The sequence below is a fragment of the Sturnira hondurensis genome, unplaced genomic scaffold (genome assembly GCF_014824575.4).
Source record: "Sturnira hondurensis isolate 20B ecotype Veracruz unplaced genomic scaffold, ASM1482457v3 Scaffold0024333, whole genome shotgun sequence".
Taxonomy (NCBI): domain Eukaryota; kingdom Metazoa; phylum Chordata; class Mammalia; order Chiroptera; family Phyllostomidae; genus Sturnira; species Sturnira hondurensis.
The window spans coordinates 327890-353959 of NW_028096964.1; the positions used below are offsets into that span (position 1 = coordinate 327890).

Below are 26070 nucleotides of genomic sequence, written 5' to 3' on the forward strand. Positions count from 1 at the left end.
TTTCACATGGCATTAAAGTGTCTCTGCAGCTATAAATAAGGTTAAATGAGTTAGGCAGACCAAAGTGGGCAGTAGCTTCAGAGCACTGTGGACACTGCGGCGGTGGAGAGCACTCAGCCCCCACCAAAGGCCATTCAGGTGCCCCCTGTGCCTCTGCTGTCCACACGTGCGCTAACACGACTTCTAGTTCACGGGACCGGAGAGATTTAGTGGGGAGGCTGTCCTAGCGTGGGTATTAGCCCAGTTGTAACAATCGTGGATGTGCATTCAAAATGGGGTATTCACAAGAAACATGTATATATAATATTTATATATATTCAACAAAAGCCTGAAAGACCAGGATTTGTAGTCAGTCACTGCACTTATTGCAAAATGAGGTAATTAAGATGTTACCACAGTAAGATTAATGCAGTTCACCCTCAGTGTCTACACCTCATGTTTGGGTTCTTCAGGAGCAATGTGACTGTTTCTATTTGCGTGATGAAATCCATCTTTTGTATGCACAGAAAGCAAGACAACTTCCATCAGCCCTGCCCGGTGGTCCTGAATTTCACATCGGCTGGGGTCATGGGGGCTCCCAACTTGGTCTCATAACTGGTCTTTAAGAAAGAACCAAGGACGTTCGTTCCTTAGAGGTTGGTCTCGTCCCAAGCAGGATCATTCATATTCTTTAGAACTTTCCTCACCAGCTTTTCCAGCTCTTTGCGAGCTCTCTGTTCTTCCTCCAGAGATTTCTTCATCTTCTTGTTATCCTGTAAATGAAGCAGACAGGATATTCACTGTGTTTAGCCCTGGAGAGAACTTTCTTTTCCCCAGGAGACTTGGGGGCCTCGCTGACTGAAATCCCAGGCTGGGGGTCTGCCCTGTGGACATGGGCATGTTCAACAGGACTGCCTGTCTGAACAGATACTCAGGGCTCCTTACCACACAGTTGTTCTGGGAACCAAGGCAAATCACAGATGGAAAAACAGTCCTAACATCTCTTACAATTTAAGTTCCAACTATCGAAGGAGAAAAATCTCTATATGACACACCATAAGCAAATGGCTGAAAATAGCAAAAGAAACAACTTGCATCCCACCTACTCTTCACACATTTGTAAAGATCTTACAGAGTTACGTAAGAATGGAAGTAACAGCAACTGAATGAATATACGAGTGAATGAGTAAGTGCTACTTCCGTGCAGCCTGCACCCAGTTGCTCCTTCGCATGGAGAAGATGCACACACAAAGAGGTGTCCCACTGCCACCAGTGAAGCACAGCCCAGCAGCCCCTCAGAGGCAGGAAAGCACTTGGACGCGGCCTCGGACACTGCTGGGGATGGCTGAGAGGGGCAGCTCTGGGCACACGCCAGGGCTGGACCATGCTGTGCTCCTGCCTCTGCTTGGCCTCCCCTCTAGTGGGACAGCACATGCGACTCCCTCCTTGGAGACCAAAGCCATTTGTATGAACAATGTGCATACACAAAATACATTTCATCTGACTTGTTGCTTTGGTTTCTCAAGAACAAGGACCATGTGTTACACCAGGAAGTGACAGAGAAGAGTCACAGTAGGTAGTTAATAAACCTTTTAAGCAGTTGGAATTTTAGATGTTTTAAATAATTATTCTATCAGAATTTGAGATGGTTTTTGATGCCAAAAATAGTATAGTAAAAAGAGAGTTTAAACAAGTCACTTTAAAGATTTATTTCCTGGTCTATCACATTTACAAAAGACTGATGATTTGATCTGAAATTCTGAAAAGCAGGATTTCCTTTCTATGTTATAGAGTTGGCCAAAAGTGCATTTAGTTTTTTCCATACAGTAGCTCCAATAGTACCTAGTTGTCTTTAACTTCACTCAAAATAATTTTGTTAGATTGCATTGTGACAACTGTCATATTAGCGTGCATTTAAGAAAAAACTTACCAAAATTGGTGAATTTTTGCGCAACCACTTCAATATTGGAGATGGAAAAGATATGCAACATTTTCAGCATAACATGCTTTATTATTTCAAGAAAAGTAAAAACAACTAAAATGCAAAAAAAGATCTGTGCTGTGTGTGGAGAAGGTGCTGTGACTGATTGAATGTGTCAAAAGCAGTTTGCCAAGTTTCTTGGTACTACTGACTTGATACTACTATTTTGTGGCCAAAATATTCTTAGCTGTGGGGCTGTCTTATGGACTGGAAGATGTTAAGCAGCACCTCAGTCTTCTACCCACTAGAAGCCAATAGCAGGAGATAGTTGACATACTCAAAATAGCCAAATCAATAAAATTATTGGTGAAAATAAAAAATGCTTTTATTTTATGAAAAAAAAAAAAAACCAAAAACCTAAATGGGCTTTTTGGCCAACCCAATAATTTGCTCAAGGACAACTGACTTCATTTTCAATGCAGTGTTCTCCCCCGCCCCCAAAAAAGATTAAAGAACTGATTATCACTCACCTGTCTTAATTCTTGGACTTCGTCCTTCAATGCATAGACAGTGTCAACAAGACTCCTAGAACAGAAAATGGAATGAAACCTGAACAAGGATGAGGAATGAGGCGGACAGAGGCGCACTTCACCGGGAGACATGACGCCGCCAGACGAGATAAAGCTCTTCCGCCCTACTTACTAAACATCTACATTCATAGGCTTCAGATCAATCAACTTCTTTCTGCGGGAAGTTAGAGCCTGGTCAATGTTAACTCCAATCTATGAGGACACAAAGTAACTGTTTCTGAAGCCACACCCCGCCCGCCCTGCCCGAGACTTTTCTGACCTCAGCACTCCTCTCCTCCCCTCCCCTCCCCGCCCCATCACTCCACACACACCACCCTGCTTTAAAATACTGGAATATATCTTACTTTTCTTCTATCACTGTCTGACCATTGCTTTTAGTTTCTTCAACTATAATTTTCTCCTCTTCTGGAAGCAAAACTTGTGGAGCAGATTCTTTACGTGAACCTATCATCATTGGAAAGAAAACCCACAGGTGAACACCACTGTAAAACTAAAGAGAACTATACCATGCTATTTAAATGCTGATATTCAATTCCAGGGACTGTACATTCGAAATTACTTTCTATATAAAACGGGAAGGCACATTTACCAGTTATCTCTATTTCCATCTATTGAACCCTTTTTCATTCCTAAAGCACTGTAAACAGTCTTTTTCTAATATATTAAGCTTCAGTTTCTATTCTGGACTATGGATCTATTAAACTGAAATTTCTCCAGAGGCACTAAGTTAAAGATTCTGACCATAGTGCCCTGGGTATTTGGGAAGAAATATCCAAATCAACTAAACTGGCCACATTCTAGGAATCTTAGAAAAATGTGTCAGATATGAAGTACATATGCACTGGGTGTTTAATAAATTTTAAAAAATGGCAATTAAAACATTTAACACTGTTGTGACAGTTAAAAGCACAGCGGCTTGCCTAGGACGGTGTCTCAATAAGTGTTTGCCACAAAATAAGTGCTTCAGAAACTAACTGAGAAACCCAAATGTTTATGTTAAAAGGAGAATCAACTCTTACTTAAGGATACAAAGAAATCATCTTTTCTTAAAGAAAATATTAAAGGTTGCACAACACTAGACCATGTACCATTTACATTTTTGAAAAGTAACACCAGATGCAGTTGAGGCACATGGTCCACCAGAGAACACCAACACCTACAGGGAGCACTGTGATCAATACGTCGCCAATAAAAACACACTTCAGTTTGATGTACGCTAATTACGGAGATGGTGGCTCAGCTTGCTTGATCTTGTTTTTCCTGGTTTATCTTTAACTTGCCTTCCTAAAAGTTCATCAAATTATAAAACGACACTTATTGTACATCCTTGTATTATGGGAACATTCAGCATAATACCAATGTGTTGATAGTTCAATTTAAAAAAATAGTTTCACCAGTACTGTATTGTAAGCTTTTCCTCTTCTGAATGGAACATGATTAACAATTACTAACAAGGCTTGAAGAGAAAAGGGCTTATAAGACATTATGGACCCAGAGAGGGCCTCTGTCGTCCCCACAGCAACATGTGTGGGAACAAGGGCTGGTGTTAACAGGCCTCAGGGCCATGGCCAAGTGTCTCCCTGCTGCCTCTTGGACGTCTGCAAACTTCCTCTGTCCCAGCCTCACAGACTGGGAAGGGCGTCAAATACAAGCACACTGGGAGACCGTAAGGTCCAGAACAGCACAAAATTAAGATGCTGACTTTCTCCTTTGTTATCTCAGATATAAGAGAATTAAGCCCCAGGCAAGCAAATACAATTCTGTTACACAGTACAAACTTCTATACGTATATATTTTTTATACCAATAAAGGGAAGAGCCTTTTTGTGTACTGAGAATAACTTTAGTATTCTAATCAAATGCCGTACTGAGAATTTTGTCACAAGCTGGTATATAGAAGTATGTTTGTACATGGGTTTGTCAGATATTATCTCAAAGACGACCCTCTGCTCGTGTTTTTGTGTTCACACCACGCCGCACATCCTGGACCAGCAGATCTTGTCACTGTCAGGCAGGAGGCGGCGCTGGTCACTCATAACCACCCACCCCACCCCGCCCCCAGTAAGGCCACACTCCACCCTTTCTCACAGTGACCTGCAGAGCCAGGAAATTCCTTTTAAACACAGGCTAATGTCCTTCAAGACAGGATCCCAGAAAGGGCTATATCTTTAAAGACATTACTATGCTGGCAATAATCCACCTCCCCAGGGTACTGCCTGCTCCAGGTGCCGTGGCGCCGTGAGGGTCTGTGGGCACGTCTTCTTCTAGGCCTTTCTGGGTTACGGGGGAATGCTGGCGGGACACCTGGGTTACTCGGAGAAACACTGCTCATGAAGGAAACTAGCGTTGTGAATCAAATTACTGAGCAAGTACAGGGATACCGGCCAGCTAAAAAATTCTGGAGGCTGAGGAAAATCCTGTGCTTCTGATACAAATGCAAATGTTACCCACGTTTTCATAAGGAACTTAATTAATGTGCTATTTTCCTTGAAGGACAGAAAAGCATTCATTAAGATACGGATATGTAGAAAACAAGTTTAATTTGCACTGTGAAGAAAACTGATGACATCAGGCAGTCTAGATGGCTCACAAATTTTCCAAATTTTAGTATCTGCTTTGAGCCAAACAGTTGTTGACTGCATTACAGTCGAATCAAAAAAGTTATCAGTTGTGTATCTGTCATATTCAGTCCGCAATACAAAGCTTCAAATGGATTAATCAGAGAAGAGGCTGAAAGTGTTTTTATATAACAGCACTTGAGGGAATACTAACCTCTATATGTTTCAATTATTTCTGCATCTCCTAGTTTCCTAGGCAACCTACTTACATGTTTCCAGCATTAAAACGTTCAAATAACAAAACACGATCACAAGGGATGTCTACTTTGTAAAGCGCGTCGGACAGCAGTCAGCTGTCCTGTAGAGGTGCCAGGACTACCGAACTCGCACCCACACCCCATCCGTGGGAGTCCGCAGCCAACTCACGCCCCTCACTTATACTGAGCCACACAATTCCATTACTGGTGAAATAGAAGAACAAAACCAACCACCTCTGCAGAAATGTTCTGAGGATTAATTTTAAAGTTACATTGTATAAATGTCTTTTACCAGATGAATTCATAAAGATAAAAGCCTTAAATTCCATTATGTAACACTTATCGGAGAAATTAAAACCTGTAAGAGTTGCATACACATAACAACATGGCTCTGATTTTTAAGACACTTGAAGTACACAAGAAGAATTTAACAACATATTATAAAACGTTAAGTTTGAGAATACTATAGATAGATGTGCCGAACTGCTTGATTCCTGAAACATGTAAATGCCAACATAAAAAAATGGCATTTACAGATTTGATAGTGAGCCAGGAGGCTTATAAATGATTATTTATTGCCTCCAAAGAAATCAATGGCCTGCTAATAATCTACCTAGATTGAGTAAAACATATTTTTCTAAGATGACTGAAAAAAATGTTAGTCTTTCAACAAAACAAAAAAGGAATATTCTCCAGCCAGATTTATAAGTAAGTTCACTATTTAAGAACAAAGTTTTAGAAAGTAAACAGATTTTACGAGTTACCTCAAAGACTACTGAAGTATTTGCAAAGGTATCATAGCACGTTCCCCCGAATTACTGAGGTTGGAAAAACAGTTTCACAACTACAAACATGTTCTGTCGCTTTATTGACAATCCTCTGAAAGGCCTGAGACACAGATGAACAGGTTCGTGATGGCTCCAGTACACTCAAGAACTGTGTTTTCCAAAATCTGTGTTTTACAGGAGTTAACAGGGATTTCTGCAATACATCATTTGGAAAAATACTGACTGCTACAGCTATTTCTTAGAAATTCACAGTGCACATTTTAAGGTTCTCAGAAGGTCTGCAGTAAAAACACTTGTTGAACTTTAAGTCAGCATCTCCTTAATTCACCTGAGCACTAAACTCTTCAGCAACAATATTAAACATTTTGCAGTTTTCTGGGTAACAATTTGAAGAGTGCTAGACTAGCCCAAAATACATACACACAAATGCTGGTTGGTTTTGTTGGTTCGATATGGTGTAAATATAAAGAAAAAATAATTTATACTTAGCACCAATCCAGCATTTCCCAAACTTGTCTGCAGGCGTCTGCACATGCTTGGGATCCAGCCCCCATAATGGCTGCTGACAAACAGGCAACAACAGTTCCCAACTGCCACCAGCAGGGGTCACACTGCACCACACAGCTGGAGAGCCAGTAGGCGCCGGGATCCCTGGGGGGAAAACTCACTCAGAAGTGTTGTGTGATCCAGAAGCTGGAGACATGCTTAGAACCTTGCCCCCTAAAATCGTCACAAATCCACAGAGCTTAGAACCCTGTCCCCTTAAACGTTCAGAACCCCCAGAGAACTATGGGCCTTAGTTTGAGATATACAGATTGATCAAACATTTCCATTTTATAGACAGAAGACTTGCCTGGGTAGCAGGGTTCAAGGTAGGGTTCAAGCCCCAGGGAATGATTGTCTTGGCCGGCAAAGCACCAGTTAGGTGCCTGATCTCACAACACATGACTGTCAAATCCAGGGCATGTGTATGGTGTGTGTGTGTGTGTGTGTGTGTACATACAAGTGAGTCAGCTCCACCAAAAGCCTATCAACAGTTTCTCAGAAAGAATGTCTGCCTATCTGGCTGGCGGTCTATTATATTTGTAGCAAAATTCACTTCTTAAGTTCATAATCTTTCTAGTATCTGCATCTACTTATACCTGGGGTGTCAAGTTCATTTTCACCGGCGGCCACATCAGCTCTGCGTTTGCCTTCAAAGGGATGTAATTTTAGTACTATACATGTAACTCCTTAACTAGGGGCAAGGAGCTCTACATTCGGCCCTTTGAAGGCAACTGTGAGGCTGATGTGGCCCCCGCTGAAAATGACTTTGACGAGCCTGACTTACACTCAACTGAAATTAAAATAACATTCAGAATTAAGTAAAATATTACATTTTTAAAAATCTACTTTAAAAAAATCTCTCCAAAGGGCCACTCTGTTACTTATAAGATTCTACTTTACTTTTCTTAGGAAGAGCAGATGTGAGGAAGTGAAGAATGATCTGCATTTGTCCATCATTTGCAACTTGTCCTAGCCCTGCACTGGCACAGGTACTTCTTTTCATTTTGCTTTTCCTAGTAAGTTCTGCATGCACTTTAAAAAACAAACAAACAAACAAACAAAAACTAACCCTAGTCTCAATAAAAAACTATTAAAGTTGAGCTTCTTTTTCTATTTATGCGTGCAGAGCTTTCCCCAAACCAAAAATGAGAATGCTTCATTCTGAAGACAAACCTCGCAGTGATTGAAAATTTGTTTCAAAAAAAGTAGAGGAAAATAGATGATATAAAAATGTACAAGGAGTGACCTTGAATTGTTCAGGACACATTTATATTAAGAAGTCCAAGCTTTTCCAACAAGGCAGAGAGAAAGGACTCCACCACCTGGCCTTCCAAGACATTGTTCAAGAGAACAGCCAAATCATATTAAACTGCAAACTATGCTACTCCCCCACCCCCCATGTAACAAATATTAAAAGCCACAGGCTAGCAAAGGCAAAATTTATTTCAACTGTACATAACAGATGTCTTTTTTTAAATAAAACAAACACTTCATTGCCATATGCAACCACAAACAATATGATACTGTACAATACAATGCAACATTCAGGTATACATCCAACTGAGTCTTCAAATGGCAATCACCCACTAAAAATGGCTTTCCCATTCACAGATAAAAAGCATAATAAATTTTTTCCAGGTCTTATACCACTATATACATATTACTGTGTTTTGGCAATTTTATGCAAAACACAATTAATATAGCTTATATACTTGTGGCAAATTAATTCAATGGGAACACCATTTAGGCCATTTGCAAAGGGCCTGATAATGGCTTAAACCTACCTTCTAGTTGAGATTCTTCATCTTTTCATTATAATACTAACTGTATACATAGATATTACAGAATTATATAAACATAAAATACTATTTTAATGTGACTGAAGTTCCACAGAAGTAAAAATATGGCCCTTTAGATGCCTCTTCACCACTGCCACACGACTGTTTTCAGGCCTGTGGCACTAATACTTCCAAACAGGTCACAAGAGCTCATGGTGCCAGACATTCAAAACAAATCCAAACAAACAAAAAGCCAGGGTGTTACTGTGCAGTGATCTTATCAACAAAAATTGTCATCCAAATGGCTTTAACTGGTACAAAAAGGAATAATGCGGAAGTGTCCAAACTTTGGTGTATAGAAAATGACAATGTCTCATTAAGACAACCCAAATGATACTTAGTGTTAAAACTCCAAGTGCAGCAACTGTACTTCAATGCTGTGGTATACATTGCACATGACATAGGCAACCCAAGTTTACTAAGGCATGGCAAAGGCATCAAGGCCAATGCACCAATTATTATAGTCTCAAAGCAAACAAAAATGTTCTACTAATAATAGAAAAGATGACTAGACCACTCTACGTGATAGAAAATAAAATTGCCTCCAAATTCCTTGCGTGATACTGGGTAAGCATATGAACTCTGTAGTTCTCCAAAAATTCCATTTGCTATTTGGCTTAACACATATAGACCCTATTTCTACCATGAGTTAATAGGGGGCTCAAATTTTAAAAGACTGCTCCTCAAGTTTCTTATTTATACTAATTAATATAAAAATATGAAATCTCCAGATGGCATAAGCCTGGAAACAGACAGATATCTGGAATGATCAGTTTCCCTAATGACCTCATAGCATGCAGTACTGAAGCAGTCTGACTTTCTAAGCAATATGCTACTGCCGGGAGTTCACTAGCACCTCTGGGCTCGTGCGCCACAGAACCCAGCTCCCAGGAAACAAGGACGGAGTGCATCAGAGATGTCTCTGTGCAAGCAAGATCAGGACACTGAACACATGGGGTTGGCGAAGGAGGTGTGGTGAGGGAAGAGAGCATTCACAGCCACCTGGAATTACAGCCACCCTGAAGAAAGGAAAAAATGTTATTCCCAATTTATAATGGCATCTTGTTCTGAAGCTGGTTTAATGAATACTTAAAACACAACCTTAAGGTTTCATTTAACACCAAATAGAGCATGCAAGGGAGAGAACACAGTGCTTCCCCTCTAGCAATGACCAGATGTGGATTCAGATGCTACAACTGAATGCAACATGTCACATTCAGTTATTTTTGAGGCAGAAATTAGTCTTGAGTGAGGCCAGTGAAATCTCCTTACAACATATCCCAGAAAAGTGGAGGAATCTGCCCCAATCTGAGATTTCCTACTGAGTTACATGGCAACTTAATAAGTCTTCAGTGGACTCAGATATCCCCATTACAAGGAAGAATGAGGGCTACATAGGACAGGGTTGCTGTAAATGGAGTTTCACTGCAGCTAGTTGCTGAAAACAAATAATGTGTCCATCACAGGCAGTATAAGTATGGATGTCAGGGTAAGCCAGGTTGTGACTGAAGCCAAAGCACTTGCCTTTTTAGGTGTATCACATGCCTCTCTCTGAAAGCATTCTAATCTATACTTTCAGAGGCTGGATGCTTCAGAGTTTGGACTTTAAACCTTCAGTAGAGTGGTACAGGCTTGCTAAGTAGCATTTAAGAGATATTACTCCAATTAGGGGAAGTTTGGTGTGATGACAGTGTCTGAGCTCTGACAGTAAGTTGGTCTTTGGCAAGGAGAACTCCCACCCCACGGGCCAGTGCAGGGCACGAAGACGACCATATGTGGCAACTGACAGGCACAGAGCTGTGGGGGTGCACACAAGCTCTTCTGTGCTGCCCAGGCCCAAAGCCCACACCAACACATGGTTCTTCGTGGTCACCTCAGAGCGCAGCCGCCCAAACTGAACTCAGTACTTTTGTTGCATGCTTTTTTCTTCTTCTCTCTCCACGACTACGTGACCAGTGTGTCCATGATGAATACAAAATTTAGATCCCTATGTATAAGGCCAGAGTCTCCGCCATGTTACTGGCACTTAGACTACAAACCTGTATGGTTTCAGTATAAAATATCAAAGTGTTCATATAGCGGTATCCAAAAAGAAATGAGACAGTTGCTACACTGAGAATAAAAAACCATCACCATTTGGGGCTATGAAACCATCACTACTCACTAAGAAAAGAACTCTCAGGTATAGGCTGTGCGAATTCACCATCTCCTTCAACAATCATTAAGTAACTTCCAATGGATATTTGAATTGGCAATTAAGCCTCCACAAAGTACATGGGAAATATCAGAAATGCTCTCAAAAGTTGTTAAAATATCACATAAAAGAGACAAGGAACAGCAAGAAAACATCTAAGAAAAGCAGGCTGCGATACAACAAGCGTTTGTTAAGAAAGCTCAGAGTGCATTAGTTCTGGTGAGAGATATATGAGCAACAGCTCTTACGAGATGTAGAACCCATTCTGTAACTATGGGCTGTCCATATACTGTCATAGTCAGAGTCTTCCGAGAGGTCTGAAGGCTCCAAACGAGAAAGGCTACTGCGACGACCCAAGGAGTCTAGACTTGATTGGTCATCATCAGCCAAGACGTGATTATGCATCAGGTCAGTGCCTTGCCATGCTAAGACAGGGGTGGGATGGAGTGACAGGTGTAACAGGCAAAGATGGGATGAGGAGGAGGACGGACAGGAAGAGCCACAACCAAAAACATAAAAACAAAAGCAAAAGGTGATGGGAAGAGAAGGAAAAGAGAAAATACTGTTAAAAAATGGCAACAATGTTCATTTATTTCCCCTTATTTATGGCTGAGTCTTAAAAAACAAAGTTAGCACAACCCTTAGAATAAAACCAGATTATCATTTAAATAAACCTAAAGCATGATACTATTTCAAAAATTTCTTTTAAAAATATGGCTAAGTTCTCAGTTAAATCTTTTTCGAGTTAATGCCATGTCCACAAATGATTGCATATATATTTAACATGTAACCAATTTTATTAATAAAATAATCTCACTGAAGACATTATTTATAAAAGGAACCATTTCTGTGGTTAAAAACTGTTTCCTATTTATTAAGTGGATATTGAATGCAAAATAGTTTCAAAAGATTTCTGACTTACTGCTTTGGCTCTTTGGCAGACTATACGTCACCAGAAGTCATCTTAATAATGGGGGGTGTGTGTCTAAAACTTACCTTATCAACTATAACCACTGTAAAAATTTCAGAATGGAAAAAGGAATTACATAGGGTCCACTTCCTTCTCATTGCCCCTCTCCCATCCCCCACATCTCCACTCCTTAGAGTGCTCAGCTGGTGGGTATGGATAAAGGGGAAGCCATGTCTGTTCAAATGTTAGACACCCTGATGCAGCCCCCCTTTACTGGCAGGAAGACAGTCGTGAACTGGTAATGCCACGATGTTAAAAGGAGGACAACCGAAGGAAGTGGGCACCAAATGGGAGAACAGAAACAAGCCCATGAGTGGCTGGCCTCTGTGAGCAGTAACACTGGGCGGGCGGCTACGTGTGAGACATGCAGGCTGGAACGGGCCAGGGACAAAGGGTGCTGGAAGAACACGCTCAGTGGGAACCAGGGGCCCCTCTGTGGCGGGGAATGGCACAGACAGCAACTACTGGGCCCATCCTGTTTCTGCTTCTGATCAAAGTCAATTCCATTCCAAATGCATAACAAGAACAAGCAGTGGACTGGTTTGGATTTATTTAAATCCCTACAGTCTATAAAGGTCATTATTTCCTTCTGAAACAGAAATCAATACCAAAGATGTTTGGTTTGTAGTCTTATTGGCATCTAAATGTATACTAAACCGAGCTGAATTTTAGGCAATATAATGGCATCCTAACTGTCTTCACTAAACATTTACTAGGAAAAGAGCTGCTTTCACTCTGATCCCATTTCCAAAGGTATTACAGATATCACCTTTCCAGCACAAAGGATCAATTATCCCTATCCAACATGTTCTTCATTAGATTTAAAGCCATATATGATTGTGTATAGGAGGCTCCAGAGTGGTTAGCTTGTAAATATCACTTTAAAACAGAAACCAGTGTTTTGTCCAATGCTTTTCTTGCACAGGAGAAATGGAAACACATAATACAGGCTATGTGATAAGAAAAGATCTGCACAAACTATGGGCCATTCTTTCCAGGCAGCCAGAAGCAGCACGGGCACAGGCACATCAAAGGGCGCTGTCTCTCGGATGAAGAAATGCAGCTTGCACAAAAACATACAGAAAGGCCATACGACCTGGTCTATTCATCGGAGACTAACAGGTTAAAATTTTATTTCAAATGATTAAAGTTGAGATGAGTAGTTCTTCAACATCTCAAATTCAAAACCCAAAAAACTATGGCCACATTTTATAGCCTATTACTTCAAATACAATCTCTTATCAGATATACGAAACTATGTAATATCTTAAATGACAATAATCTGTATTTACAAATTATTGCTTGAGTTTATGCATACATACTTGACATTCATGCCTTTCCATTTCTCTCCTCTGCTGACTAGTCACTATGAAAGGCATTTTCACTGGTAAGAGTATGGACAAAAGAAGCCATAATGTCACAGGAGGGGTAGGGAGTATACTCGCCACAGTAGAGTGTCTAGACTATCTGCAGATGCCAGCTAGGGTTTAATCCTGTTAGCCCTATCTTCATCTTTAACAAAAGCCAGAGCAGTTGAAATTCCTTTTCCCACCTTTTCTTTCTTTTTTTTTCATCATTAGTTTAAAAACAGGACAGGACACTGATTCCAATCACCATACTGCAAGTAGTGAAAATGAAGTGAAATAAGTGATTTGCTAAGTGCCAGGGAGGAAAGAGAACCAAAAATACAAAACCTTAACAAGAAGCCAGTTTTATGCCACAGTGTATATATTAACCACCCAGTTCTCAAAAAGACAAAAAAAAAAAAAAGCCCACGTAAAAAACAACAGTACAAAAGGATGCCCTGTGATGCCTGTGGCCCTGGCACCAGCGAAGGGCAGACTTGGCCCTGTTCTTCTGAACAAATCCCATGCGCTACTCCACCTGCCACGCCATGCTGCACTCCGCTCTCAAATTCCAGGGAAGTTTCAGAAAAAAAGAGCCCCCCTCTCATTTTTCTCACAATAGATTAAGGTTTTTTTCAGTTAAGACATTCAACATAAGATGCAGGTACATTCAGTGGTACTTCTAAAAAGTTTTAAATCCAATCATTTTTTAAAAGGGGGTATATTACAAGAAGCCTTGCTCTAGGTTTATATTTTTAACAGTAATTCTAAGAAGCTAATAAATAAATAAAATCCCACTATCACACTAATAGTTTAAATAGCTTAAATAACTGAACAGAATGAATCTTCCACTTATGTCTAAATATACCTTCTGTACGTAAAAGAAAGCTTTACATATTTTAGCAGTACCTTATATTTAAAATTTCCCTAGTAGGATCTTCTCTGAAGTGGATTATTTTACTGATAGCTCAGACCCCTTTCAATGATGTAGGGATGTCAGGCTCAAGCTATTCTATGCCTGGGTAGGACCCTGAAGCATCACTCACTGAGGACCCTTCAGGCAGCGAGAGGAGCTGTGTACAGGGCCCTACAGCACAGGTTCCTTCTGACTATGATTTCAAACAAAACAAGCACCACAATTTCACTACATTATTGCAAAACTTACTTGAATTGAGCGTTTGCCGTGTTTTGGCGCTTGTGCAGTAAGCTTCAATGACTTTCAGAATCTGCGCATCCTCTTCCAAAGCAGCTGTGCCTGTCAAAACATACCCAACACGCCACAATCGAATTAAAAACAACAAGTACAACACATCACAATCTACAATAACTAGTACCATTAAGTAGAGCAATGCAAAGTCATCAACTCAACCAAAATGATGACAATCAAGACAATCTCTCCTTTTATTTTCTTGTCAGATAACTGTTTTCCAATATTTACAAAACAATTACATTCAAAATTATTTTTAGCTTTGTAAAAGTAGTTTTGTAAAAGCTTACTCAACATATCTGAGAAAGGGCTAACTTCCTAAATATATGAAAGTTATCTTACCAATCCATAAGAAAAGCAGTATCCCACATCCTCAAATTGAACAGGCAAGAACTAGACACAAGCATTCACACAAAAAGAATAGTCTATAACAAAAGATACTCAATCTCACTACAAAAGACATGAAAATTAAAACCACACTGGAAAAAAAAACAAAAAAGCCTGACAATTCTCAATGTGTATGTGGAGAGCAGGGAGAGAAAGTCTTCCCTCCGTCCACAGCTGTAGGAGTGAAGACAGGCAAAACCCTCCAGAGAGGCGACAAGACCACATTTATTAAAGGCTTTAAAAAGAGTATTTCCTCTGACCCATGAATTCCTACTAAGGATTTCATCTGAGAAATTTGTAAGGCACAATCTAAAGCTTGACGGCGTCATTCCTCCAGCACTCTTCCTTCAGGGGTGGGTTATTCCAGACACTGGCTTCGCGGGCACAGATCACAGGCACAGGGAGCAGAACCACCCAGGTTACAGCATCTAATGGTATCAGACGGGCACAGAGCCTCACACCGAGCATCCGTCATATGATTCTATAGTTAAATTGTTTCTGGTTTGTTTTCCTACATTTTCTATATTTTTCTACATTTTCTACGACATGACTTGAATATATATATATATATATAATTTATTTTATTTTATTTATTTATTTTTAGAGAGAGGAGAAGGGAAGGAGAAAGGGTGGGAGAGAAATACCAATGTATGGTTGCCTCTCATGTGTCCCCTACTGGGGACCTGGCCTGCAACCCAGGCATGTGCCCTGACGGGGAATAGAATCAGTGACCCTTTGTTTCTCAGGCCCGTGCTCAATCCACTGAGTTGAATATATATTTTTAGGAGGCTTACCTACTGTAATAAAAATGTGGAAAGACTGGAAGGCTGAAATATTTATTAGCTGTGCAATAAAACCTCAACATCATTTTGATAGGAAGATAGACAATTATAAGGTAAGCTAAATATTCCCTACTAAAAAATAAACTTGAGTACCCAGAGTTTAAAAGCAACTGAGAAACTGACTTAAATTTCAATAATTGGGACCAATCACTTAACAAGTTTCCCATAATAAGCTCCTTTCTTAGGAGTAAAAAAGATAACATTTAACTAGTGTAATTTCAGGACATGTTGCAAGGCAACTTCCAGGGACAGGCCATCCCTCTTGGCCAAAAGAAAAATGATCTGTCCAGCTGGTTTAACGGGATTATGATCTCCACGTGTGGGTTACATGCAGCAGCAGCGTCCTCAGCGCCAAGGCAGCATCATGATGCTGGAAAGGGCCCTGGCTTCCCCATGAAGGCTGAGAAAGGTAAAGTAACAAGAGAACGGCACACATTTTCATCGTGGAACACACAGTTTTACCAACTAGAAAATTTTCTAGGATTCTGAATGTAAAAAAAGTGAAAGTAACTCACAATATTACAATGTACCTTTAACGCAGTCAGGTTTGTGGGAAGTACTTGCTCACATAGGCACTAGTTACCTGGAGGTCCACGTAGATGAAAGTTTCTCCTCCAACCCACACAAAAACCCTTGGTTTTCTTATTACCTCTTAGTTCCTCTTCTGAGAGCTCTTTACCTACCTACCTACCTTCCTTCCTTCCTACCTTCCTCATCTCCTAAGACTCAGACCCTTCTCTTCTCTACTCATTCTCACAGCTTCAGAAACCATCTTAGCACATGGAACAACTGAAATTCTCACCACTGGCCCAGACCTTCCCCTGGGCCTCAGAATCCTGTTAACAATCCTCTGCCCTATCACAGGACGTTCAGGCTGAAAGGCTCGCTCTCACAGGCTGAGTCCAATCCAACAGCTCATCCTGTGGGCCTGGTTCCTCAACCGTCGATGGCACTACAGACATTTGGAGTCAGAAACACTCAGTCCTCACTTTACATCGTCAAGCGGTTCTGCGACTTTAAGTGAAATGACTTACAATGAAACCAATTTCACCATAGGCTAACTGATATAAACAAGAGTTCCTATGACTTCTCATCAAAACTATAATATAACGCTGTTCAAGGACCTGCTATAATTCTTTACCGTGGGGCTGTCTTGGGTGCTTAGCACCATCCCTGACCTTTACCTGCACCCTCACCTAGCTGTGACCCCAAAATATCTCCAACATTACTAAATGTCCCTGGCAGAACAAAGTCATCCCCAGTAGAGAACCACTGCTGGAGGCTCCACTTTAAAGAAACCTGAACTCTGCCAGTGTTTCACCGGTTGTCATCTCCTTGCCCAAGCCAACATTATGCCATCCCCCCTGGACTACTGCACAGTCTCCTAACCTGGCTCCCTGTCCCCACCTCTACCTATCTGTTCGCAACAGGAATCGGTGGTCCTATCAAAACCCAAGTCCCATCAAGACCTCTGTTCACAACTGGACTGGCTGCAAGTTCGCTCAAAATACCTTTGGCAACCATCTCTCATTATTTTCCTGCCACTCTCACCACCTGAACCCCCAGCCAGGAGGCTCTTTCCTGTCCCTTGAACATACCACAGGGGTTCCTGGCTCAGACACTCTAGAGCCAGTGCCTGGAAAGTTCTCCCCAAGACAGCTGCTCAGCTGGCTTCCTCAACCTCTTCAAGCTGCTCACTCAGACAACAGCCCCACACCCGTACCTCCCCAGCCTCCCTATTCAGAGTCCCACCGCACCACCCTCCCCTGCACTTCACACAAACATGCTAACATGTGCCTACTTGGTCTCCCGTGGGTACCTATATCTTTGTATGAAAGCAGAACTCCACGAGGACAGGGGTTTTCGTTTGTTTACTGCTATGCACCTGGCACACAGAGGCACTGAATAAATCTCTGTCGAGGGAATGGCACCTCATCTGCAGCCTGTCCCAATGCCCAGCACAGAGCCTTCACACAGAGCAAATGCCTGCTGACAAAGGCACCCACCAAACACTCCACAGTCACAGCTGCTAAATGTGGAGCAGATGTTCAATTCCAGGTCTGACTCTCCTCACTAGAATGCACAGCCTCATTGCTCCATATTACCAGCCATCTTCAAGTATTGCTGAAATCTGAAGGAAATGATCACTAGGATGGCAAAATACCTGGTGCCCACTGCACCATGTCAGGTGTCAGGGGCAGTGAGAGTTCACGTTCACAGAGCAGCCACCTCTAGGCCGTTATTGCATTTACTTCTCCCAGCTTATCATCACCCCATTCTAAGGACAAGGAGGTCCCACAGTGACTAGTGTCAGAGCAGGCTCAAGAGCAGGCTCAAGTGCAGGCTCAAGTGGAGGCTGCCAGACCTCTGGGATCACCTACAGCCACCGCCCCCTCCTCTGGGTAATGTCTGCTACACATTCTGACTAAAAACATCTCTCCTGGCAGCCTTCTTCTGGAAATGAATCCGTGGAAGATCCCAAACAGCTGTGGCAAAACCAAGGAGCAATGCTCCAGAGAGTCAGGAAAACAAGACAAAGCACGGGGCACATGCAGAGCAGGGAGATATATAGATGGGCAGGCTGAGCAGGGACATGGGGGTGGGGAGGCAGAGCCCTTTCAGACAGATCCCACATCTTCCCTAAGACTCCTACCAGTCAAGGTCATGGCCATATGAAGGTTTTCCTGCAGTGCCAGACAGGCCCACAGCTGCCTGTTCACATGGAACCCTCCTGCTTGTGGCAGTGGGAAATGGGCTCGACATTGGGAAGAAGTGGGTGGGCATATGCTGAAGCTCTCCAATCACGTGCTTCTAGAAACAGCTCTACTTATTCACATGCTGTCCAATGAGCATCTCCTATGTGTGAGGTACCCCCCTGTCAAAGGTTGAGAAATCTAGAGCTGAAGTCGATAACGTGCCTAGCATTTCACAAGTTTACATGTGGGCAGTGAATGATGCCTGGGCACACAGGCCTGGGGAAAATGAGCCCTACAATGAGAGACCACTGGGGGAGTGCAGACCTGCCATGTGAAATACTCAGGGCAAAGTGGGGCAGGAAGAACAGGTGGTCTCAGGTCACCCCGCAGCCCTGGACTGGTGACAAAATGATCGACACAGAAGCCAAGAGACAGCCAATGGTTCCATTGAGGGGAAAACCATGCACGTGCTTCATCACTAGTGTCTCTCCAGTTGGCAAGTACCTACACTGGTTTGTGGCTATCGATGCTCAGTTTCCTTTAGAAGTAACACCAAGCCTCAGACCCTGCTTGTGTTTGAAGTCTCTGAAGAGCTACCTCCCTATCCCAGGAATGCTGTGCTATGCCTGCGTGAGGCAGACTCGCGTCTTCATGCACAAGTACTCACTTTTCCTCAGCGCAAACTCTTCGTCTGAAGGCTTCCGCTCAGGTTTACGCTTAGGTAGCAGCTTTTTCATGGTTTTGGGACTCTTACTAAGATCCTAAGGAAAGAAAAAGAGAAAAATTCCTATTTACAAAGACAGTAATTCTTACTGGCATATCAGTAAGGGTCTCTGTGAAGGTGTGAAATACTAAATCACTACAATTATTCACTGATAAGAGATTCCTGCTTCTCTCCTGTTTTGATTTTTTATTTGCCAACTGCTGAGAATTCATTTAAAGTCAATAACAAGGCAATGACTCTTATGAACATCCTAATGTTACTTGGATTCGTCAGCATTGTCACAACACACAGCAGAGGTGTTGCAGGCTTGCAGGGGGGCTGGCAGCTCCTGGGGAAGAGAGAAGGGACAGCTGGCTGACGCGCGCACAAAGATCCACGCATGCTGCTAATTCTGGAGCAGACCCATCTGCTGCAGCTAACCAGAAGGAGATAAGGAAACTAAGGCTATTTTAAAAGTAAAGGTAAGTGAAGAACGACCCCTCTAGAAAAATATCTGATGCCTTGAGGGAGGAGAAGGGGAGGGAGTAAGACAGATTAGCCTGTCAGCACAGATGTGCAGACCAGACACGGGCTCTCTAGGGCATGTTCATGCTAATTCAGAGCTACGTCCACAATGTAAAGGTCTACCTCTTGCCTCTGTAACACAACTTCTAAAAACTGTGCAGAAAATGAAGGTGCAAACCTGACAGCATGATCAAGTCCAATAATAAAGTGGACAATGTTTCCATTGTCAAACGTATTAAATATCGGTATCATTTAAATTACATAAACCATTTGTTTATGAACCTTATAATGAGAAGCCAAGACTCAGGAGGTAATGGGTGCTATGGGATGAGCCAGACTGAGAGTACAGAAGGAGCAAAGCTTGATTTTTAAAGGTATCTCTTCAAAGTATTTTCCGTAAAAACTAAAAAGCTGTTAGATATGCAGCAGAAGTCAGTTCACAAAGAAGTAAACACAGCATGCATTCTAGGTTTCCCCAGTTTCTGAGCAAATGAAGTGAGGCTCCTGGCACGGCAGCAGACAAGGCGCCACCCTGCAGAGGGCGCAAGTCCACACACGCAGCACCCCGACTCCTGGGCCCAGGCAAAGCGGGCTGCTCCATTTTCTGTGATATTCTGCAAGATTACTTTCCATTAAGTGTTTTCAAGTGCTCAGTAACAACACTGTACAATCATGAAGAGGTGAAACCTTTCACCCAGCATGGGGTCCAGAACAGCAACTGCTGCCAGACTTACCAAAACCAGATGCTCATGTTCACCGCCATACCTCTTCCCTTGCCTTTCTGTTCCTTTGCTTAACACTTTTACCCTAAGTTCCCCCCCTCCAATAATGAAATCTCCACCAGCACTTGCCTGCGCTATCTGTAAACACTAAACTACGTAATAAAGAACACCAAAACTATTTAAGTAACTTCCCATTACAAAGAAATTTCTGACTTGGGCATATGACCACCAGCAAGGCACATGTCATAAAAAACTTGTTAAGAACAAAAAAATGTTAAGAACTGATTATACTTCATGTAGTACTTTTCTAGGTGTCTTAAAATAGTTAGGACAACCAGCAGGGATGGAAGGGGGTCTGCTCCAGATTCTTTGCAATTCCATCCTCGTTGGGATATGGAGACTCGTACCAGGCAACGGCACTGCACCACGCTCATGTGCACACCTGTGACAATCACAGTCATGACAGCCACGCTCACGACAACGACATCCACATGCTCACACAATGGAATACCAACGTTCATGATAGCCATATGCATTCGCACACTCACGATCATATTCATACTCATGCTAACAGCCACTAAACTTGCACTCCTGCTCACTCGTCATCCTCACCCAGTCACGTACAGACACTCATAACCTTACTCACTCACACTAAACAATAACCACACTCATATTCACAGCAGCCATATTCACATTCACGATGACCAAACTCCCAATTAATACTCAAGATAACCACATTCACTCATGCCACTCATGCTTGTGATAATCACACTCATCATTTCAATTATCAAGATTCCTCGAGTGTTAATATTTCTCAGAACATAGTTCACAAGACACTTTCCTCATCAAGGCAGGTTAAGCATATGAAACCTAGTATGAAAGTATAGGAAACTGTTAATATCTATGGGTGGGAGTAATATTTTAACTGCACATAATACATATAAAAACACCAGGTTAGAATGGAAAAAGAGCAAGGTGCACAATCACTCCTAACACAAAGAGAAAAGCTGTCAATTTTCTTTCATTGTTATTTGTAAATGTTTTCATCTTAAATAGCTGCTAGTGACAAAATGCAGGGCTCCTGAGCATGATCTCAAACTTGAAAATGGGTTATGAAGGCACAGCAGAACAATATGTAGAAATAACGCAAAACACATCACAACTGGAAGTCAAAAATAATTTCAGATTCACCTAGAGGCCCCAAGGAAGCACATGTGAAGCCGTCTGATTTCTCAAGGCAGGGCCAGTGAGCACAGAAAAGGCCCCTCCAAGGAGGGCACAGGGAGGGTCCAGTCTAATGCTACACCAGCCGCCCTCCCATGAGGTCCTCCACGGCCCTCCCAGGCCCGCAAACAGCAGGAGTAAAATGAGAAAAAAAAGGCAGACCCTTCGGAGTTCGAAGAATCTGATTTGTATTTTTTACACCACAGACAAAAGATGTGAGTTTCCGTATTTCTGAATTCAATGGACCAGAGCACACGATGACCAACCCAACATATCCAGACGTGAGGTTACGCTCACTCTCGCTCAGACCTCACCTCCTTGTAGCACAGAGCCGCCGAGGGCCGGAGGGGAGGTGCAGGTCGCAGACAGCTCAGGCTCCATGGCTTCGGGGTCTTTGGAGGCTCCAGGGGCCCCCAGTTGATGGTGGTGTGCGGAGTGCCATGGTGGGAGGGGTGGGGCAGTGTGTGGTAGGCAGGTGTCAGTGGCACAGGCTTGCTGTCTGCATGCTTGCTGGATGGGGTGACTGAATGGGAGGGAAGCTGCCCAGGGAAAAGAGCAAGACCAGAAATATTCACCATCAAAGATACCTCGATCAAACACTCTTAATTTTGCTAATTTTTAAAAGCACACCCACTGAAATAACCCCCAGGTCATCGTTTCTCTTTCCTCTCTGACTCCAAGCAGTCAGACTCTGGGATGCCCCCAAGGAGCTGCTGCAGGCTGCTGGGGGCCTAAGACCTGGACACTCCACCGCTGCTTTTATTTGCCATGGAGTAACACTTGCAAACAGGTATTTCATTTAATATAGGTATCAGAATTTTATGAAAGAACAAGCACTCCTATACTAGGAGCGTGGTTAGCAGGGAGGGTAATCCTCCCCATCAAATACTACTCAGCGCCTGGTGATTCAGGAGTGGGCAAAGCTTTCTTTAACAAAAAAGTGGCACAGCAAGGCCCATTTCTGTTGACAGATGCTTTTGTTACAAAAGCAAAGTACAACTGCAGCAGAAACCAGGTTGCCTGTTAAAGCTGAAAATAATTTACTATCTGTTTCTTTATGGCTAAACATTCACCTCCCCATGGAACAAAACAAATTTTCTCACAAAAATTTAATCAAGACAAAATTTATAGAAATCTAATTTCTCAGAAGACATTATTTACAGGGTTTATATTCCTGGAAAACCCATCACATTGACAATTAAGTAAGAAATTGTTAATTAAATAATTCAAAATTAGCCAATGACCTGATATTAGTCCAAAGCAATAAGGCATGCTTAACAGGAGAAAGAGCAGAATGGTTCTGTGAGCTGGAAGCCAGAGCAAGGCCATTATTAGAGAGAACTGAACAATATTTGAAATACATGCTTAAAATAAAAAAACCTTAGCTTTAGCTGATGCCTCAGCATTCCAGAGCAGGAAAACAGACTTTCTGTGGAAACCACATGCCTGTCCTGGTGTGTAAATGAGTGTCTTGTAATATGTTGGACAACTACTATAAAACTTTTTCAAACTAAGTAATTCACAGAAGGAGAAAACTGTGCAAAATATCCCTTCTAATAACAACATAGTAGTAAATAACATTTGGTGGTGTTTCTCCTTACTTGACAAAGTCAAAAGACATGTATGCTTTGTGCTAAAATTAAAGTAATACTCAAGCTAGACACAGCCAGATCACAGGGAGAAGACAGTATTACTCAAAAAGGAAGCTCCCTAAGAGCGCACATTTCAAAAGCCTATATGTGGGGAACAGTCTCAGCAGACGGGGTGCCTCCCTTGCCACTGAAGGAGATGAAAAGGAATATGAGAGGCCAGGCTCCAAATATAGAACAAACTTTTATCTGATAAGAAAATTTTTTTAAAGATTTTATTTATTTATCTTTAGAGGGGAAGGGAAGGAGAGAAGGAGAGAAATATCAATGTATGGTTGCCTCTCGTGAGTCCCCTGCTGGGAACTGGCCTGCAACCCAGGCATGTGCCCTGACTGGGAATCAAACCGCAATCATGTGGTTCGCAGGCCCGTGCTCAATCCACTGAGCTACACCAGCCCTGGCTGTAGAAATTTTATAATGTTTAGTTTTGGACTGTTACTGACAATGTGACTGAAAAGGCACTTCAATTTTTTTCTTTATGATCACATACATATATACCTACATCTTTGGAATAAGTTTAGTAGCATAAAAGCATCTTTATTGGAGAATTTAAAAATGGTAGATCCATTTGAAATGAAACATTAACTAAAGCAAGTAAGTAGCCTCTAAACTACTGAGAGACTTCAATAAGATGGTAATACTGTGATCAGAACGTTATGCCACAGCCACCCGTCCAGAGCTAAAACATTAATGCTAAAGACACAAGTGCACAAGTGAACTACATGGTAGGAAAAGTCCTAATAGAGATCACAACAATCTAATAAAAATGTGAGGAAAACCTACCAACTGGAAACGTTGTGTAATGGTAAGTCATTTGTAAAAGAGGTGTGCCTGGTTCTTCAATATTGTTTGATAAAGATGACAAATGATTCGGTGTCTTAAGCAAAAAACACCAATTAAGAGAAATTTTAAACACTGACACTTTGGTATTGATCTATTCTGAAATGTCTAAGTATCTAAAAAGCCAAGGAGCTGAGCTGTTGAGGTTTTCTAAGTGAATTTTTTTTAAATCGAAATGAATCAAAAATTACATTTTAACGCCTTCAACATGAATCTGGTCCTTCTCATCTTCATAAATACTCATTTTTTTTTTTTTTTGCTTTTTGATGAAACACAACAAGCACAGTTAAAACACTCAGGGAAAGCAGTTATTTAGGGAGCAGTTATGTAGTCTTCGAGGCCTCCTCGGAGCACAGAAGCACCCGCCCACCCAAGTGCCACGGAACCGTATGTGACAAAGCACAATTTAGGGCTGTTTCACAAGACTGACTAATCACTGTGTGGCTATTCACTATTCAGTGGAGAGAAGCAAATATTTGCAGAGAAATACAAGTGTTGTACATTCCACATACAGATTTGATAACACTTTAAATTACTTGATACTTGCTGACAACCAAAAGCTGACTGTGGAATTTAGACGCAGGAGAAATATGGGGGTCCTTACCGTATGAGACGGCACAGAATGAGGCTTAATGGGGGGGTTGCTGACAGATGTGACTTTCGTCTGCTTCTGCAGATGGTCCACCCATTCATGGAGATCCTGCTGGTTGTTGCATGAAACTAATATCCGCTCAATCATACTGCCTACAAGAGATGAGAACAACAGGGTGAAATGGGGATATAGGTAGAAAGCACACACATGCACACACACACATCCAGAGTATAATTCAACAAGGCTTAAATAGCAGCCCTCTGAAATAAGCAAAAGAATTTGCACACAAATGGTAAGGTGCCTCTCATCACCGCAACAGACAGCATCCACAAAGTTTTTGCCTATCACCTGATATTTCAAATGCATTTCTATGATTTTCACTGTCCTCAAGCTTTGTGATTGTCATTCCTGTCGTTGGTAGCTTTCCCTAAAAAAGACCCCCCAACAAAAAAAAAAAATTAGTGCTTTTCTGGTAAAGAAAAATACCACCATTAAAGTAAATACTACAGTATTTTAGAAACGGCATAGGAACTACATTTGTAAACCACAAAAGCTATTTTGTTTGTCCCAGATGCACGCAAAAGCTTCTATCGCAAATGAGTAATCATACTATAATCAAGATATTAAGCCAGCGAAAAGGTATAGAGCAGAAAACTAAAACACAGATTCCTAGAATACAAATAAATTCCAACTGATGAGTTACTCTAAACATAAACGTGAGAACACAAAAACATTACGCATTACGATAAAAAGAAACTAGAGCCTGTGGTAGAGATTTTAAATGACATATTTATGGAATGGAAGCACTGATCTGCCTCATAAAAATGCAGAGAAAGTTCCATGGCTGAAGGCAAAATAAGGGGGAAACTGGAGCTAAGAGGAATTGTATAACAGTTACACTTGGTTGTCCGTCACACAGGAAGTCAACAGCAGTGCTAAGCACTGCCCAAAATGCAGAAAACGGCAGCCAGCCCACCCATGTTGTGGCTGTATGACCAGTGATAACTCTTCTTGCCTCAGTAGCCTAGCTGGTTATGGCACATGAGATTAGGTAGATGGATGGGCATGGACCAACTGTCTCCATGGATACAGCATGGTACCTGGTGACCAACCAAGTCTTCAGGAAAAGTCTCTCAGTGTTGGGGGCCAACCTGCTTGTGAAATACCTCCGAAAGCAGTTCTCAGCAAGGTAAGGGGGAAGGGCCGCCCTGCACAAGACACTGGCAAAGTCACAGAGATGTGGGTTATTTCTGATACCTATAGAGGAGATGGCCAGCAGTGCTGCTGAACACCCTACAGTGGATGGGGCTCAAACGATCCAGTCCACCACATCAACAGCATCCAGGCCAAGAAGGCCTGTCCTGACATTAGGTGGGACATTAGACAGTGCTCGGTCCTTCTGTGGTCAGACAAATTTGAAAAACGCTGCATGCTGCACAATCCTTTCCAAATTCCTAAACACTGAAGTGCATTAGTATCTTTGAGAAATCCTGCAGAAATAAAGCTGTGTGACTGCATCTAACCTAGCAAATCAACACCAAGGGACAGAATGTTCTGGTTGTTGCTAGATTTCATGCTTTTTAATGTCCCTCAAAGCCAGAAATAAGTATTCACAACACAGGTCACAGCACTCAGAGAGAGACACCCCCCAGGCAGTTGCGCAGAGAGGGAAACGGGTCCTGCGGTGGCGCATCAAG

At 42.0% G+C, this 26070-nt stretch overlaps 1 protein-coding gene across 4 annotated transcripts in view; it reads right to left on the minus strand.

The window, feature by feature from the left end:
• Positions 1–293: 293 nt before the first annotated feature.
• The window catches only part of ARHGEF7 (Rho guanine nucleotide exchange factor 7), a 129301-nt gene continuing 103524 nt past the window's right edge, over positions 294–26070 (minus strand). Inside the window, exons 14-22 of one of the 4 annotated variants that reach the window (XM_037038360.1) lie at positions 24722–24800; positions 24386–24525; positions 21607–21831; positions 18786–18879; positions 14152–14241; positions 10919–11095; positions 2835–2934; positions 2431–2485; positions 294–752 (exon numbers count right to left, since the gene is read on the minus strand). In XM_037038360.1, coding sequence (XP_036894255.1) covers positions 630–752; positions 2431–2485; positions 2835–2934; positions 10919–11095; positions 14152–14241; positions 18786–18879; positions 21607–21831; positions 24386–24525; positions 24722–24800 — 1083 coding nt within the window. In that variant the 3' untranslated portion in view covers positions 294–629. Of the gene's footprint in view, positions 753–2430; positions 2486–2834; positions 2935–8063; positions 9496–10918; positions 11096–14151; positions 14242–18785; positions 18880–21606; positions 21832–24385; positions 24526–24721; positions 24801–26070 lie in introns of those variants that run through there. The other 3 variants (XM_037038357.1, XM_037038358.1, XM_037038359.1) reach the window with 3 other exon arrangements.